Source organism: Coffea arabica, chromosome 6c (genome assembly GCF_036785885.1).
Source record: "Coffea arabica cultivar ET-39 chromosome 6c, Coffea Arabica ET-39 HiFi, whole genome shotgun sequence".
NCBI classification, from domain to species: Eukaryota; Viridiplantae; Streptophyta; class Magnoliopsida; order Gentianales; family Rubiaceae; genus Coffea; species Coffea arabica.
Genome location: NC_092320.1, coordinates 52,541,755 through 52,558,964, shown reverse-complemented (window position 1 = coordinate 52,558,964; position 17,210 = coordinate 52,541,755). Strand labels below are relative to the sequence as shown.

The following is a 17,210-nucleotide window of genomic DNA, read 5'->3' as shown; positions in this document are numbered from 1 at the left end:
TAACGCGGAAATTCTTATTAACATTTAACATTAGCAACTAATTGGAATTAATCATAGGAACTTAAATAATTTATTTTAAGATAGTAAAGCTATCGACTCAAGTATCATTAATTTAGCATAAAGGAATTAAGTATTCTAACATTTTATGTTAAGGCGAAAAAATTAATCTAACCCTAAAGATTTTAATTTAGTCTAACAAAACCAAGAAATTTCATAACTTAGGAAAATTATATTATTTCTCGCATGAAAAGTGTTTTTACGAACTTATTTGGAAACAGGTGAAAGTAATGCTAGAAATTATTAAAGAATTAAAGAAAATGCAAATGAAATATGCACAGGTTTATATATATATTTTTTGGGTCCTCACAAAAGCCTCATGCAAATGGAGTTGCCGAAAAGCCAAGAAAACCAACCAAAACAAAAGCCATCAAAGTTGCTGAAAATTACGTGATAACCGCTTGACAAAAAAGTGACTATTCATTGGCTTTTTTTTTTTGGTCGAAACGGTAGAATTCTTATAACCTAATCTAGGGGGAAGGGGAGGGGGATTCGATGTGAATAGAGACTCGATCGAAAAAAAACCAATTAAGGCTACCACCTAAAGTGGCAATTTCAAGCCAATTTAGGTGCCAACTCCCGCTTTTATATAGTTGGATGTGGAGTTTGTGATTGTAAGAAATCTCAAGAAAATTAAATACCGTTGCCCATCAAGTCAACCACATTGGTAGGAATTAGGAACGGATGTAAGGAAAGGTGAAAGAAAAGAAAACTGAAAGAAGAAATATATTCAACAAGTTTTTCATCAATTAACATAAATATCACGCAATTTTAAGCATAAAAAGTACAGAGTTTTGAAAACATACTATATAAATAGTTCAATGTTGTTTAGATGATTTGTGCTAAAAATAAATTGTACACTGATCTATTTATTCCTTCCATGCATAGTTATTAAATCCAACTCAACCCGACCCGGCCCAATGATCCAATCATTAGACCAAGCCGAATCTCTAGTTTGATTGGATAAGAAATTGATCCAATCAAATCCGAACAAACTCGGTTGACCCAATGGTTCAACCGAAAACCTGTCCAATTTTTCAATCGACCTGTTTTACCTTTTTTAGAAAAAAAAATTTATGGGTCTTTGTTTTTTAAACAAAATGTATATATGCTTTGGATAAGATTTGTACATTGGATCTTCATTTAAATATATATAGACTTTACCACTTATTTAATTTTTATTTGATAACTACATTTTTTTAATAAACTTGTTTATTTTTTTATTATACAATTAATCTTTTAACTTTTAAACTGACAATATTTAATTAGTTAGAAAATTACTTTGTTTTTAAATAATAAAAAATAATGCTATATTTTTTTAAAACAATTGATATAAATTTGTTTTATACTTGACTATATTATTTATTTATTTAAAAGTATGACAAAATAAAATTAAATCTTCTATTAATATCTATATATTTATTATATGCCTTTCTAAGTATAATAATTAGTATCAAAAAGCACTTTATTATATATTTTATATGTATTAGAATTACTACTTTTATATTTATAAATATTATATTAATACTCACCGATTTAATCAGTAACACACTGATTGAATCAGTGATCCAATCCCTCTATCAGATTCCTTATCAGGTCGAGTTTAATAACTATCACTCTGTTTGGATTTTCTGTTTTTGAATGTGCTTTTTTTAAATATTTTACTTTAACAGTATATATGAAAAACTTTTACTATAAATATTTTTTGAAATACTTGATATATTATATCAATGAAATATTTTTTTAAATTGTTTTTATTTGTGTATTACTGTAATATTGTATTTAAAAAATTTACTTTTGAAAATAGGCCAATCCAAACGGAGGATATGCTTCCATGACATTGGTTATTGGTCAAGTCTCAAGTGAGTTACGATATCGAAGCAGCAATGCGTACACAAGGAATTCATCATAGCTTAACTTGATTCTACAGTGCAAATACAAACACAATATCAGAATAACCATGTATGTACAAGAAAATGAGAACGCGTACATGTAACTACGCAAGTAATTACTAGTCCCAAGTCCCAAGCCAGGTTCATTCTGCTGCCTAGAATTCGACACTAGTGACCACTGACTAGTCCCAAGACATACGTTACTTGAAACTTCATCGCTGCAAAGCATTTGAACGAAGAAAGATTTATCTTTGAAAGTTGAAGCTAACAAATTCAGCATTGATCTCCTTTAGCCAAATGTTGAAATGAGGAAACCCTTGTAAATGCTCATGAACTTGGCCACAAATGCTGCAACGTGAATAAGAAAACCAATGAGAATGGTACTCATTCAAACGCCTAACGCAGTACAAAACATGCAAACGACCTACATCACAGATGTCTTACTAGCTTGCACTTGATAACATAACAAGCATAACTGGATCAGTTATGTACGCACAACAAATGGAAAACCAGTAAATTTACTTTCCAAGAAACACAAGCATAATCTCTATAACGCAGCTCTTTACGGGAAATAAGTATCAAAAGCAAGGAGCTTTAGTTTCTGAGCCCTTTAAAAGAAAATTTTTAAAACCCTGCATAAATTTATGCTGAGAAATTAAGCTGATGCAAACAGCATGTGCATTTTGAACAATGCAAGGAAGAAAACTCAAAACTTTTTCCAGAAGTAGGAAAAAGAAGAGAGTTCATGATTTTCTAAATAAGAATTGCTGGTCATCTTCTGCCTTTAGGAAGGTTTTAGTAGACAAGGCTTGGACATGAACAACAGCAAAACACCTTAAAGAGTTCCTACTGATTAACAGAAAAGACAACCACTGAGAAACCTGCTAACAACAGATAATTCTATGTTAACTCGATATGTGATAGTTAAGAAAAAGTAATTAAGCCAGAATTTCAAACTTACCAACATGTAAAAAAGTCTCTTAGCCAAACAAAAAGGCCACAGCATGGATAGTCCACTAAATACTGATAATGTGTCTTTCAAGTCACTTAATCATAGTGACAATTTAACATACATGCAACAGGCCAACAAAACTAATCAGACAAATTAACTCATTTCCCTAGTGCGCATTTCAGAAAACAGGAAGTAGGACTCAATTGCATTCCAAGCAGCAAAAACAAGTATATATAAATAAATTTTTAAAATGAGGCATTCCAGAGTATGTGAACTAGTGTTTTCTTATACATGCAGATGAATAGACAGATTCTGGCAAGTATTGTACCTTCAAGATGAAATATTGCCTTCTGTCCAAGGCGCATCCGATGCTCCTGCCCAAAAAGAACAAAATAAATAAATAAATCACGATAATGACAAATAAAATAAATTTGCAGAGTTTTTGAGCAAACTACAAAAGTTTCCTGAGTTTCTTTGTGAAGAACTTGTTCAATCCTTTCTAAACCACTTCTCATTAGTCCTCTCGTGTTTTAAAATATTCTCAGCAAACAAGCACTCCTGTTAGCCTCACATAGATTGTATGTTTTTTCTAAATAAAAAGCTTGGCGAATAATAACTGGTATCAGTTCATAAATAAAAAATAGTGTTGGCTAACCAAAATTTCTAATTAGCACAAGAACATGATGCACACAATGGCACAAGGTCACGCTGTGAAAATACTAACTTTTAACTCCCAAGGCTGGAGACCATAGAGTAATGACCAAACAGCAAAACAGAGAAAGAAACAGAAAAGAAAAACTTTGTTCACTAAGAATGATAAATGTAATACATGAATAGATGTATGTACATACATAAATGTACGTGTTACATGTGTATAATAGACACAAGTGCATACACAGAAAGGGAGATAAGTTCCACATCAAGTCAGTTGGCAAATGCAAACATCTGGCGTAGACCCTACTCAAATGATTCAACAGCATTTGTCAACAAAAAATTGAAGGGAAAAAAAAACAATTTTCGACAATAAAATGCACTTACATAGTATGCCGCCCAGTACGAGACTTCATGCTTCAGTTCAGAATCTAGTTTCTTCAAGAGTTCATAAAGCAGTCTCTGAAATCAAAAACATATTAACACATTCGGTAAAAATTACTAACCAGTAAGAGGGAAATTTAGAGCATCAGGGAAATGAGGAAGACCTTTAATATGATCTCAGGGGGGATGCAATTGGTCAGAAGCTCATACAACTTTCCTCGAACCTGGAACAATCTAGAGACAAGTGATGTCCCATTAACATAAAAGTTTCTGAACACATAGTGGCAAACAAAATCAAACCAATCTCAACAATAAACATTTCATAATCATCATGCCAGCTATAAATCCCTTTACCCTACTACCTGCAGTGGAGAAAAAGCAATGGATTTTATCCAACAGATTAGAGACTCCAAAGTTGAAGCTTTAAAGATAGAAAATCATAAGTAGGCATAAAAGCATTCCTCATCCTTTGGTGAAAACGCATGCACTCCAAAGATCCAACAGAAGCAGGATGCTCACTTTTAGACAATTTTTTGATAGTATTTCTAATCTTTTGGTGATATTGCATGCTATTTAAAGATCCATTAGGAGCAGGATGTATTGAAACATTTTTCATACTCCAAGATTTAGGAGAAGTCATCCATAGAAGCATCTCAAAGTCATGGGCACCTCAAACCCTTGTACTTTGCCTGACTGCACATTACAGCTGAAGTTCCAATATAGCAACTAGCATACATAAATGTTAAGTTGATTTTTTTTTATTTTTCATTTTTCATTTTTTTTCAACCAAATATAGGATCATCAATGCTAATACATAGTTCTCTTTTAGAAGCTACAAGATATACTTTTCTATTTTAAACCACAAGGAAAGAATAATCAGAAGTCAAGTAAGTATCTAAGACATAAAACTGTAATGCTCCAATATCCTTAGAACAGATTATGCAGTCCATAATTGGTTCTAGAGAAGTGAATACATACCACATATTAGTAATTTGGTTCAACTTCAAGCAAGTACCATGAAGACAGTTATAAATTGCGTTCTACCCCCAATTAGGATATAACTAGTCATTACTTCTAGCTGAAATCTGTTTCTATGTGTTGATTTTACGGTTGTAAAACATACATGCTGTTCAATTGTCAGGAGATCTGGAACTCCAGAAAATCAGTAAAGGGAATGGAAACATGTTTGATCTGGTTCAGATTCTAGGCAGCTGTGTTAGATGAACTCAGGTACAGATGTCCATACAGGTATGTGTCTATGGCAATGCCACAAAAGAGTCAGACGTGCGCGGTGGTGTCTTATTTTGCACACTTGCAAGTAAGGACTAACATATTTAGAAAAGACAGACACCTTAATTTATTGCTCATGTTCAATAGAGAGTATATTTCTGTATGTGAAAGGACAAAGCATGAATACGATCTTTAGTTTGATGTAGTCATTCTTTTCCCTTACAACTAATCACCTGTATTACATTTTTAGGAACAAATAGAATTAATGGTTAAGATATATATTTTATTAGGCTTTTGATCAATTTTAAAGCAAACAAAAGTGTTTATTCAATCTCCAAAACGAATTAAATGTATTGACTTTTAAAGTCAAAGTTGAAGTCAAACTTAGAAAAGACAACCTTTAACTTTTTTTTTAGTAATTCATAACCAAACAAAAAAGGTTTTCTTCTGTGCTTCAACACAAGGAGTTGCAGTCCCTCTTTCTTCTACGCTTCTGCTCATGGAAACAAATTTAAAAGTCCTTTTTATCATCTCTTGGACTTGAAAAACATGCAATTGGCCACAAGATAACCATGGACTTGCAATTAAAATCATGTTCTTTGAGGCTGAAAGGGCACATTTCAGTTCTTGGAGGCAGAAAGGGCACATTATATATGTACTCCAGTAAACAGAATAGGAGCAGTTTGGCATAATTAGGATGAGGCACAGACTTCCAGGTCCTTTTGACCATCTCTTTAACATGAAAGGATGGAGGACCAGAGAGGAGTTTTCAGCTCTCTTGTGTGAGCAGGTCAAGAAGGAGGCACATCTGAAGCATGTCGCAGCAAAGCGGAGAACAAAATCACTTGGGCCTGTGGTTATATTTTTCATTATTATTTTCTTAATTACTAGAGAATTTGATAACTGCAACCTTGACTTCAGTTCCCAAATGTTACAATTCAAACTTGGTCACACTATTAAAGCAATGTCGAATTTTGTAGATTCAACTCTGATGATGATGATAGCAAAGTTTGACTTCCATTGAAAGCCAAATGAAAGCGGCAATAGTTTTAAAAGTTTATTAAAAACTTAATATGGAGATAGTAACCCAGATACTGCCATTATAATCACAATGATTCCCCATTTACTCCTTGTGGGTAAAAGTCTGGGTAACAGTTACGCTGTAGAAAACTAAGCCTCTGGTCTACTATTATACAACTGATGCTTCATGATCTCCCCTCCTCTTGCAATTCATGTCATTTACCCCTTCTTCATTTTCTGTTAAACTCTTCCCTGTTCTCTTGGTTCACCTTGTTTATCTCCATTCTCCATCAAGATCTGTAATCCTCTATGTTCCACTTTTATCTTCCATATTATCCGAAGACATCTAAAACATATTGTTGTACCACCCAAAAATCTGAACCTCTTTTCCACCAATTTTACCTCTTCTCCACCTATTTTACCTCTTCCAATTCCAATAAATAAATGAAAATCTCTTTTCTACTCATAGGCTTACTTTTCCCTGATGTTCTTATTTCTTATTCCAACAATATGAAAAAAATCACAACGTTCCCGCAAACAATTAATCAATCGCAGCAAAGGGAATTTAAATAAACCACACTCCAAAAAATTCAAAGAAAAAAATTCAAATAAAACATAGGCAACAATCAGGAATTTCAGCACACCTTTTAGGGCTCTGCTCCTTCATTATGTCTGATGCAATTTCTGAAACGTACTCTTCCCAATCCATGGGTGGTATTGCCTGGTTGTTTGTGAAAGGATACCTAAAGAAACAAACCACCAGAAATGACAATTGGTACAAATCCAAATCATAAGAATACATTATATATCAAAATGCTTGGTACGAATTGTAATGAATTTTCAGTATATTTTCCACAGGTGTTTGATGCAATATTTCATGAAGTTTCTTCACATTATCCAGATGTTTTTGGAGCTTAACTGTTGAACACGGCAAGTCTCAAATAACAATATTGCTCTCCTCAAACTCCTGTTTGATTTTTCAGCTATGCGTGCAGCAAATCCTGGAGGTAGTTGCAAACCTTCTTTCTTTCCAATAAATTCTAACACCCTGACCATCTGCATCCAATAAACAGTGGGTGTAAGAATTGAAATAAGAAATTCTAAAAATCACATGCATGTAACCAGATTCCAGATAAATACTATTGTACTCATAGTAGCATTCTACAGGATTAAGCCACAAAGAAAAAAATGATTGACAAATAAAAAGGTTCAAGCCAGCAAGCAATGCAAGTCAATGAAAATATTACAACCTCCAGACTTAGCAATATAAAAACATCATGCTTACATGTGATATGCCATTGAAATTCGGAAAATATTCAACAAAACTTGCAGAAAATAACACAAGGCTAAACGTAGGAATTAGTTCTTCCAATTATAATGAGCAGGCCATAGATGTAGTTTTTTTCTTTAAATATCCCAAATAATCTTGAAGATCATTTATCTCTTTGAATTATCCTGGAAGATAATTTTTTGCCAACTGGGAAAAGGGAAACTCAGTTTCTAACACGCAATCATACTTTTATAAAATTTACACCCAAAAAAAGAATGAAAGCAACAAACGGCCATTATGATTGTGCACAGAAGTGATTCATCATTCAGTTTCAAAGCTAGCTGTATTTGATTTCATTGGATATTATGATAATTGATGCACAATTATCACTATACTATTTCCACTGACAATGATTTAACCAACACAGAGTCACAAAATCAATAGTTCACGAATGCTAGGAGCAGTTCTAATTGCTTCAGCTAAAGCTGCTTGAAGATGAATGATATTTAAAAAGCTGCTTAGCATACTGAAAGCTTTACTTTGTTTCAAACTTTCTGAAAAACCAAAAACCATTTTAGGTATTAACTTGACAACCATTTATCAATGGCCAAAAATAGCATACTTGACTCTCAACTCAAGCTGTGGCCCAAAATTGCTTATAGAATACTAGCTTGTACACTTGGCCTTTACAGACCTTAATCTATTCTCTACTCATATCAAGCTTCTATATAAAATTTTACTTTTATGGTATCATATCATTGCTAGTACAATAAGCTGTCCTGTTTACAGCAAGGATGAAAACCAAGTTGCTTTAATATGTTAATTGCAATTTATGTATGAACAATCAGTATGAATTTATTTTTTCACAATTCTTTACATCATCTCCCTTTGTAAAAATCACAAATCAATATGTTAAGCCAAGCCACAGACAAAAAAACTATGATAATTTCCCAGCCAGGCCATAAATCCACTTTGACTCAGATTTATATTTTATGGGTTCTCAAAAGCAGCTTACACTTTAGAACATCTATAACTGCATACTTAAGCTATGAAACGGGCAAGCCTAGTTAATAAACAATCTACCAAAAGTAGTATGGTACAGGTATTATTTATTCACAGGGATGAACTGAAAAAAACAGAGCTGAATAGTCCAAAATTTCTACTTTACTTTCTTCAGTACACACAACCCCCCCACCACCCCGCCCCCCAACCAAAGGCCCAAAAAGAAGAAGGAAAACAGCAGTGTCACAAAAAAAGCTGTTCTGATTAAAATAGAGCAATTCATCACTAACCTCGTCTTCAGTAGGTGCACTTATTCGAACATTCAGGCAGCGAGAGCGAACTGCTTCAGAAACCTTTGAAGAACTATTACAGCACAATATCAGACGGCACGATGAACTATACTTCTCCATTGTCCTTCTAAGGGAGTGCTGGGCTTCTCTAGAAAGTCTGTCAACCTCATTAAGCACCAATACTGGAGAACAACCAAAAAAAAAGGAGAAAAGCAAAAGTTAATGTTCAGTGCTAGCAACATTACATAGAATGATCTGCGAAGCACCAAGCTATCTATCCATGTGTTTATATGTTTGACCAATACATGTCACACTCCCCAAGCAGTTTTTAAAGTGTGAAAGCAAGAGGCTAAGCATTACTTTAGAACCAGCAATACAGAGTCAGCTCCTGAGAAACTTCGCAAGAGTAATTGGACACATATAGATTCTCAATGGTCATCCACGAAAAAGTGCCCGAGCAATAATAATAGCTGACTGTGATGATAACAGATAACAGGATAACAATAAGATGATGATGATGATGATGATGATAAACAATGCAAATTTTCATTACAAGATTTTAGCTTGAGAAGATGGAAGAAAAATAAGGGACAATAAGAGAGCACACCAATGAACCAGTAACAAGAGTTGCAAAAGAATTCTAGATCACCAAGGCCAAAGGTTCAGTGCCAAGATTTAGAAGTTAGTTCTTTATTCTAGCATGTGACTGGAGAAACTGAAAAAGCAAAAAAAAAAAAAAAAAAAGGGAGAAGAAAAAAGCTGTGAACATTGTGCTTGTTAACAGCTTGTATTTATTCTGATAGTGGTTTAATGTCAATTAGCATTTTATTTGTTGAATAACTTTAGTTGATCAAATCCCAGTAAAAGGGACAACAAAATATGCTTATACATCCTGAAATAAGAATTTGAGCTATTCATATTCTACAAACAATTCAGAAACCGTTACATCACTGCCTCCTATTAGGTTTGGCTATGCCTCAAAGCGAAAGGCATGCGCCAATAACCTTTTCGATTTATTCAAGAAGGTGAGGTATGCATACTGAGAATGCACCAAGAATGCCTAAAACAGTTTTCCAATAAATTGAAAAAAAAAAAACTGGAGAAAGGTAAACATTTTAAAAGAAGCTGAAGCAACGTAACATCTAAGCCACACATAAACTTAAACAATATACCCAGTCATTGCAGAAAATAAAAAGCCTGCAAAACTAATAATACAGTTCATATATATTATAATCAGTCACTGCAAAAGAAAAGAGCCTATGAAACTAATAGCAAGGTCGGCACCCCCAATCCTAATGATGATGAGCATAAAGAGATAAAAAGCTCATATAATCTTTCAAAGAAGAAACAGAAAGGCAGAAATTTGATTTGTTAACTATCAGTAGCACATAAGATGAATTTTATGGTTTCTTTTTTCAAGCTTGGATTCATGAAAAAAGACTTGCAGACACACTCACACACAATTATCCGTGTTTCTAGGCATCACTTTCCGATTGACTGGTGTTCCTTATTTGGTCATTCTGTAAGCCTACAACAAATTTATTTAGATGCCTTGGATGACCAAGCACTTCAGCATTCAGAATGCATTTACTTCCATTCTTCTTTTACATTCCTCAAATCTGTCTTCCATTAAGTTTCCTTTGTCTGGATTTTTGGTTCATAAATTATCATTATGCTATCAACTGGTCCAACATCACAAATGGGAAAAGGTTCATCACAAAATTAGTAAGTCAATCATCCAGGCTTCATAGTATTTCCTCCACATTTTAGCAACAAAAATAGTCAACAGATCAGCATGACCTCTAAACTAATTCTGAGAACTGTCCATGAATTAGCGAACTTTAAAAGCCCAAACAACTATTTTACCTTTGAAACCCTTCTTTCCTTTAGCATCAAGTGGCCTATTTTTTGCCATTTCTTTGATAATTTCCTGAACAACATATCTGTCCTGAAATCCTGCATCAGCAGGATTCATTTCCACATGATGGGTGCTCAACAATGTTGTAAGCTCTATATCAAGTGTACGAGTCCCTGCCTGAAAATGTGAACCATCAAAAAGAAAACAAATGAGAACAGCTAATGCATCAAGCCACAAAATCTAAATGCCTACACAAATGTATCATCAATGGCCACTTAAGTTTGCAAGGAGTAAAATTCCACTCGTCAATTCTACATGAGCCAATAAAACTCAAATGGAGTTATATTCATTGGAAGTTTTCTCATCAATCAGACATGCAATATTAAAAGCAAACACAAACAACAGTAAAACTCGACTAAAACCTTCTCCTGCCAAACCAGATAATCGTATAAAATGCAAGTCTTTCTATCAAATACCTCATCTGCCATCTTATTTTTGTTTACCTAATTCTCATCTATAATACAATCAGCTTGAGTCCTGTATTCTGTTTAGTAAGAAAAACTAAAAAGCAAGTAAATTTATCACTACATAGATCTTCATTCGCCTATATTAACCTAAAATGCCAAAAGTTCTGATCTTACCTATAACCATGAACATGCCAAGAACCTAAATTTTCTGAGCTATTAAGTTTTGCTTCCCAAAAATACTAAAGAAAATATTAAAAGGCATAAGCTTTTTTTTTTTATCAAACGTATATATGCAGGTGGAGAGATTTAGCAGAGAACACAAGGAAAGAAAAATGAAAAAGCAAAGCACTAAAATCTTACCTCTACTTTCCATGTCTTATTTTCTACTTTCACCTGCACTCACATTAGTCAATTAACCAATTAAAATTAGCAGAAATTAACATCTAAAAGTTTTAAAAGAAAATCTAAAAGCCCAAAAAATCACCTTATCGGCGCTAGGTCCAAACATTTGGCGGAGGAGGGCCATAATTAGGGTTTTTTTGCCTGACCCAGATGGCCCATAGAAGAGTAAATGCGGACAATCTTGCTCTGTAACCTAGAAATATACAATAACAGTAAAACAATCCAATTTAAGAAGAAAAAACCACAGATTAATTGCCAAAAATGCTTAATCGGACAAACAAATTACCAGCTTTTTGAGATTCTCAGCGACTTCCTTATGAACTAGAACTTTGTCTAGGGTTTTTGGGCGGTACTTGTCAACCCACAACATTTTTCCTCTGGGTTTTGCGGAGAAGAGTAGATGGAGATGACGATATTATATTTTGGGCTTTGTGCTGTTTGGGTGTGTTGTGGCTGGGGCTGGGGGGGGGGGGGGGGGGGGGGGGGGTGGCTGTGAAAGTGGCGGGAACGGGGGATTTGGCTATGGTGGGTAAAAGTTCGGAATCCCACGTTGGTAAATTGCAAAAGAGGTCCTCACAAACAGAAGTCCTCGAAGTATGGCTCAATAATTGCGGATGTAGTGAAAATTGGCCCAGGAAAGTGTAAAAAACTTAAACAAATAGGTTCGACTATGTAAAAGTTGTTTGTAAAGTATGAAGAATCAAAGCAGTGTAGTGCTTTTATATGAACTAGTGATACGCTTCAAAGATCACAATTAGTTCTTAACATCCTTAGCATTTTACTTAGCAAGTAAATGATAAAGTTTCAATACAAAATATCATAATTAGTTCTTAATATCATTAGCATTTTACTTGGCAAGATAATGGCAAAATTTGAGTATGTAAAAAGATCCGGAAAAGTTGAGAATTTTGGAACATAACATCACTTTTATGAATTTATGTAGGATATTTAAACCAAATCCTTTTATTTTAGTTTCTTTTATTTAGAAAACTACTTATTTCATTGTTTAGTTGTGGTTTTGATTATTAGTACGATTTGGTATGTTTAGTCCTAATAGGATTTGTTAGTTGATAGTCTATATAAAATCGCTCCCCCTTGGTTCATTGATGTAAGAGAGAAAATATAAGATTGTTAATAAAAAGCCTCCGAATTTCCATCTCTAGTTTTTGCCCTATGTTTCTTTGTTTTTCTGGACTTGGGAATTTTTTTTGTCTTTTGGGTTTCATTCATTCACAGAATCAAGAAAGCCTTGCACCTTATTTTGTGTAGGGATGGAACGACCTAAGTAGTTTGCAAACTGCTCGCAAGCTAATTGGTCAAACGATCAACTTGACTTGGCGTTGACTGAGTTTGAGTCGATCTCAAGTGGTTCGTTTAGCCAAACGAGTCGAGTATTAATCATTTTTACTTAAACAAGTACTAAGTTCTTGTAAATTTTCAAAATACTTCCTTTTCTAATTGAACTCGAGTTCAAGCTCGATTAGGCTCGAGGTTGGTCGAACCCAAATGCGTTAAACTTGAGCATCTCAAAAATCTTAACAAATCAAACTTGATTTGTAAAAATTTCAAACTCGATCGAATTAAACTCGATTTCAAACAGCGCTATATCAATTTGATCTCAAGCTCGAGCATAGCACTGCTTGAAATGACTCGACTCATTTACACCCCTAGTCGACTCATAGCACTATTTGTGAGTTATTCGATAAAATATTATTTTGAGGGCTCACATCTTGGTATCAGAGAAAGAAAAGATAGAAAGAGGATTACAAGTGGAGACAAATAAATCCAAAGAGAAAGGTGATATTTCGAATTAGCAGAACTAAAATTTCAGAGAAAGAGGATAAGGTCCTGGTAGAGGCAATATTTGCTAGTAGAGAGGTAACAATAATTGCAATAGTAAGCTAGAAAATAATAATAATTCTCACAAACGTAATATTCAGTATCATAATTGTAAAAAAAATGGTCACTATAAAATTGAGTATTGATGCAATTCCGACAATAAAGTGGGCATGCTAATATAGTAGAGAATAATAGTAAAAAAAAGAAGAGACTATTTTATTATTGGATTATGGCTGCAGTAACCAGATACGTGGTGATGAAAATATGTTTGCTGATTTGAATGAGTGTTTTAGATCTTTCATTAAATTTGGTAATAATGAAAGGATGCATGTGCTTGGAAAAGGAAAAATTGGTATTACTTTGAAGAATGGTAAATCTAATTTTATCTCTAATGTCTTTTATGTGTCGAACCTTTATCATAATTTGCTGAATTTTGGGCAGCAATCTGAGAAAAGATATAATTTGCGATTTAAGTATGGCATTGGTATTATTACTAATAATCATCTGGAACTAATAGTAAAGGTATATATGAACCTAGTCATTTATGGCCTATATTACTTAATTGTCATGATATGCCTTGTTTTAATTCTATTGTATTTAATGATACTTGGTTGTGACACATGGCATTTTGGCCACTTGAATTTTGAGAGTTTGAGTTATCTTGCTAGGAAAAATATGGTGTATGGGTTGCCTTCAATTGATTTTCTGCTAAACAGCACGAGTCTTGTATTTTGAGGGGATCCTTTTTCTAAAGGCAAGGTTTGGATGGCTAGTTAACCGTTGGAGTTAATACATTCTGACTTATGCTCTGTTGAGATACCTTTCAATGGTAGTAGTAAATATTTTATTACCTCCATTAATGATTTTAGCAGGAAGACTTGGGCATATTTTTTGAAAAACAAATATGATACTTGCAATATTTTTAAGAGTATCAAAGTGTATATTGAGAAGTAAAATGGCCATTTTATTAAAATTTTGAGAACTGATGGTGGAATTGAATTTACTATCTGTGATGATTTTTTTGGACAAATATGAGATTAAGCACCAGTTGATAGCCAGATACACTCCTCAACAGAATGAAGTGGCAAAGAGAAAAAAATCAAACTCTAATGGACATAATGAAGTTGATGATACATGTCAAGAATATACCTAAAGGGTTTTAGGTAGAAGCTATTGGTTGTGCTATATATGCTTCTAATAGATCTCCCATACAATGCAATTTTTGGAAGACACCACAGGAATTATGGACTAGTAAAAAATCAAATATTTCTCATTTGCAAGTATTTGATTGTCTTGCCTATTCCAATATCACAAATGTTATCAAAAAGTTGGATGATAAGGTAAAAAGTGTATCTTCTTGGCTATAGTCATGAAACCAAAGGGTATAGGTTGTTGAATTCAGACATAAGAAAGGTGATTAGTAGCAAGGATGTCATATTTGATGAGCAAGGAGCTTGAGATTGGCATAAGAAAATGTCAAATTCTACACCAAAATATCCATCAATATTATCATATTTGGAGGAAGAGAATTTATTTGATAAACTAGTAGAGCAGTTTAGACAACGTATTGATGATTCTTCATCTTCTAGAGTGTAATCAAATTCTATACAATTATTCAGTCATCCATAATGAGAACGTCACATGCCAACTCGTTTGTATGAGTATGTTGTTGGTGATGATAATTATTTATCTGAAGAAAATATTATAAACTTTGTTTTATTTGCAGATTGTGATCCAGTTAGGCTTGATGAGACTATCAAAGATGATCATTGGAATCAAGCAATGGACGAAAAGATGCACGCAAATAAGAAAAACAAAATGTGTGAGCTAACTTCTCTAACACATAGGAAAAAGCCAATTGATATCAAATGGGACTACACGACCAAGTATAAGCCAACTGAAGAAGTGGATCATTCCAGAACGAGATTAGTTGTTAAGGATACAATGAAAAGGTAGGCATTGATTACTTTGAAATTTTTGCTCATATTCTCAAACTTAATACTGTTCGTATGATTATATCTATTGTTACCAATAATTCTTGGAATATTTGTTAAATAGATGTGAAGTTTGCTTTCTTAAATGGTATTCTTAAGAAATAAATATATGTTAAGCAATATGCAAGCTATATGAGGAAAGGCCAAAAAAATAAAGTTTACAAGTTAAAGACAATTTTATATGATTTGAAGCAAACTCCTTAAGTTTGGTATACTCGTATCGACTCTTATCTTGTTGGGAATGGATTTCATACTTTGTATATCAAATTCAATTTTGATGGTGATATTCTTATTGTACGTTTATATTTGGATAATCTAATTTTTACTGATAATAATACCAAGGTGATTTCAGAGTTCAAGGAGGCTATGATTAATCACTTTGAGATGACTGATTTAGGATTAATATCGTATTTTCTTGACATTAAAGTTTCTCAAACAAATGATAGCATATTTATTACACAGAAGAAGTATGTATGTGATATATTGAAGAAGCTTAAAATAAAAATATTGCCAAGCCTATATTGACTCCAGTTGAAAAGAAGTTGAAGTTGGTGAAACATTACCGTAGTGATAAATTTTGTTGATGTCACTAATTTTAGGAGATTGGTAGGAAGTCTTAGATATTTGATTTCAACAAGACTTGATATTACTTTTGGTGTTGGGTTAATTAGCAGGTTTATGGAGTTTCATGCCAATCACATTGACAAGAAGTCAAGAGGATTTTGAGATACATTAGAGATACACAATCTGATGATAGCTTTTATCCATGTGCTGATAATTTTAGTTTTATTAACTTTACATATAGTGATTGGGTTGGTGACATAATTCAAAGGATAAGTAATTCAGATTATGCCTTGTTATTTAGGTAGGGGTATATTTTCATAATTTTCAAAGAAACAACAAGTGGTGACATTATCCATAGTCTAAGCGAAATATATGGCAATTTTACATAGTGCTATTCAAGCATTATGGTTGAGAAAAATGCTTAGTATAGTGAAATTTGAATACATTGGTTTGAGGCAATCTTATTAGTACAAAAAATCATGCAACTGAAGTATTTATGCAATGTATGAAAATTTGGATAAATTACCACTCAAAAAATATATTTGATATGAATATACTAAGCCACAAGACTCTAATTGATCACTCAAAAGATAAAGGGACACTGTATCACCTAGAAGGCAAAGCAACAACGTAAAATATTAAGTGGACAAGACTCTTAGATGAAAAGAACAATAAAAACAATACTCAAGGAATAAGATAGTTTGGAGAGACTAAGAATTTTATTTCACTGATGACTTCCTCAACCTACAAACGTAGATTTCAAGTCCTTAAATAGAAAATAAAATTATGAAACCTATTCTAATTGTAATACTAAAACATGACTTGACTCCATTTCCTAAACCAATTTTGATACCAATTCTAATCTAGTTATCAAATAACAAATCAATTTCTAAAATTATTAAAATTCTAAATAGCTTGATTAATTTTTTTTTGTCAACATTGCTTCCCTTAAACCAAACTCCGTATAATCCAATATCATCTCTAACTTGAATCATCATTTCAAGTTTCGCCATAGTGTAGACAATGAGAAATTGTTCCCCATTTTTATTTTTACACATGGGAGTAGATTCAACTTGTACTTTGTACACAAATGTGTTGCTAATTCTGCCTTGTCAAAGAATTCCTCCATATTGACCTATTCACCAATGAAACTACCACGATTTCTCAAATGATCATTATTGAAACAATGGTAAAAAAAATAACAAATCATATCTTTTCTTTTAATAATTGTCTTTGACAAAATCCCTATCCATGACAACTCACAAACAAACTTACGTAATTTCACAAAATTTAAATGTCTTCCTTGCTTGAATTTCTTGGTTTTCTTAATTTTGTTAT

The 17,210-nt window shown here is 33.1% G+C and overlaps 1 protein-coding gene across 1 annotated transcript; it reads right to left on the bottom strand.

The window, feature by feature from the left end:
* Nucleotides 1-1,948: 1,948 nt before the first annotated feature.
* LOC113691805 (replication factor C subunit 3) lies at nt 1,949-11,978 on the bottom strand. Its single transcript, XM_072053843.1, has 11 exons — nt 11,762-11,978; nt 11,558-11,668; nt 11,434-11,466; nt 10,615-10,783; nt 8,749-8,930; nt 7,106-7,242; nt 6,831-6,929; nt 4,101-4,170; nt 3,940-4,014; nt 3,230-3,275; nt 1,949-2,297 (listed from the first exon to the last, which is right to left on the bottom strand). The coding sequence occupies exons 1-11, from the start codon at nt 11,843-11,845 to the stop codon at nt 2,239-2,241; spliced, it is 1,065 nt and encodes a 354-aa protein (XP_071909944.1). The 5' UTR covers nt 11,846-11,978; the 3' UTR covers nt 1,949-2,238.
* Nucleotides 11,979-17,210: the final 5,232 nt, after the last annotated feature.

What these genes read in the sequence shown, in the direction of transcription:
- LOC113691805 (XM_072053843.1), bottom strand. Translation starts at nt 11,845, where the DNA reads ATGTTGTGGGTTGACAAGTACCGCCCAAAAACCCTAGACAAAGTTCTA. An exon ending in CTGAGAATCTCAAAAAGCTG is followed by an intron (nt 11,669 to 11,761) that starts GTAATTTGTTTG and finishes GTATATTTCTAG; the next exon opens with GTTACAGAGCAAGATTGTCC. An exon ending in CCCCTGAGATCATATTAAAG is followed by an intron (nt 4,015 to 4,100) that starts GTCTTCCTCATT and finishes TTTTGATTTCAG; the next exon opens with AGACTGCTTTATGAACTCTT.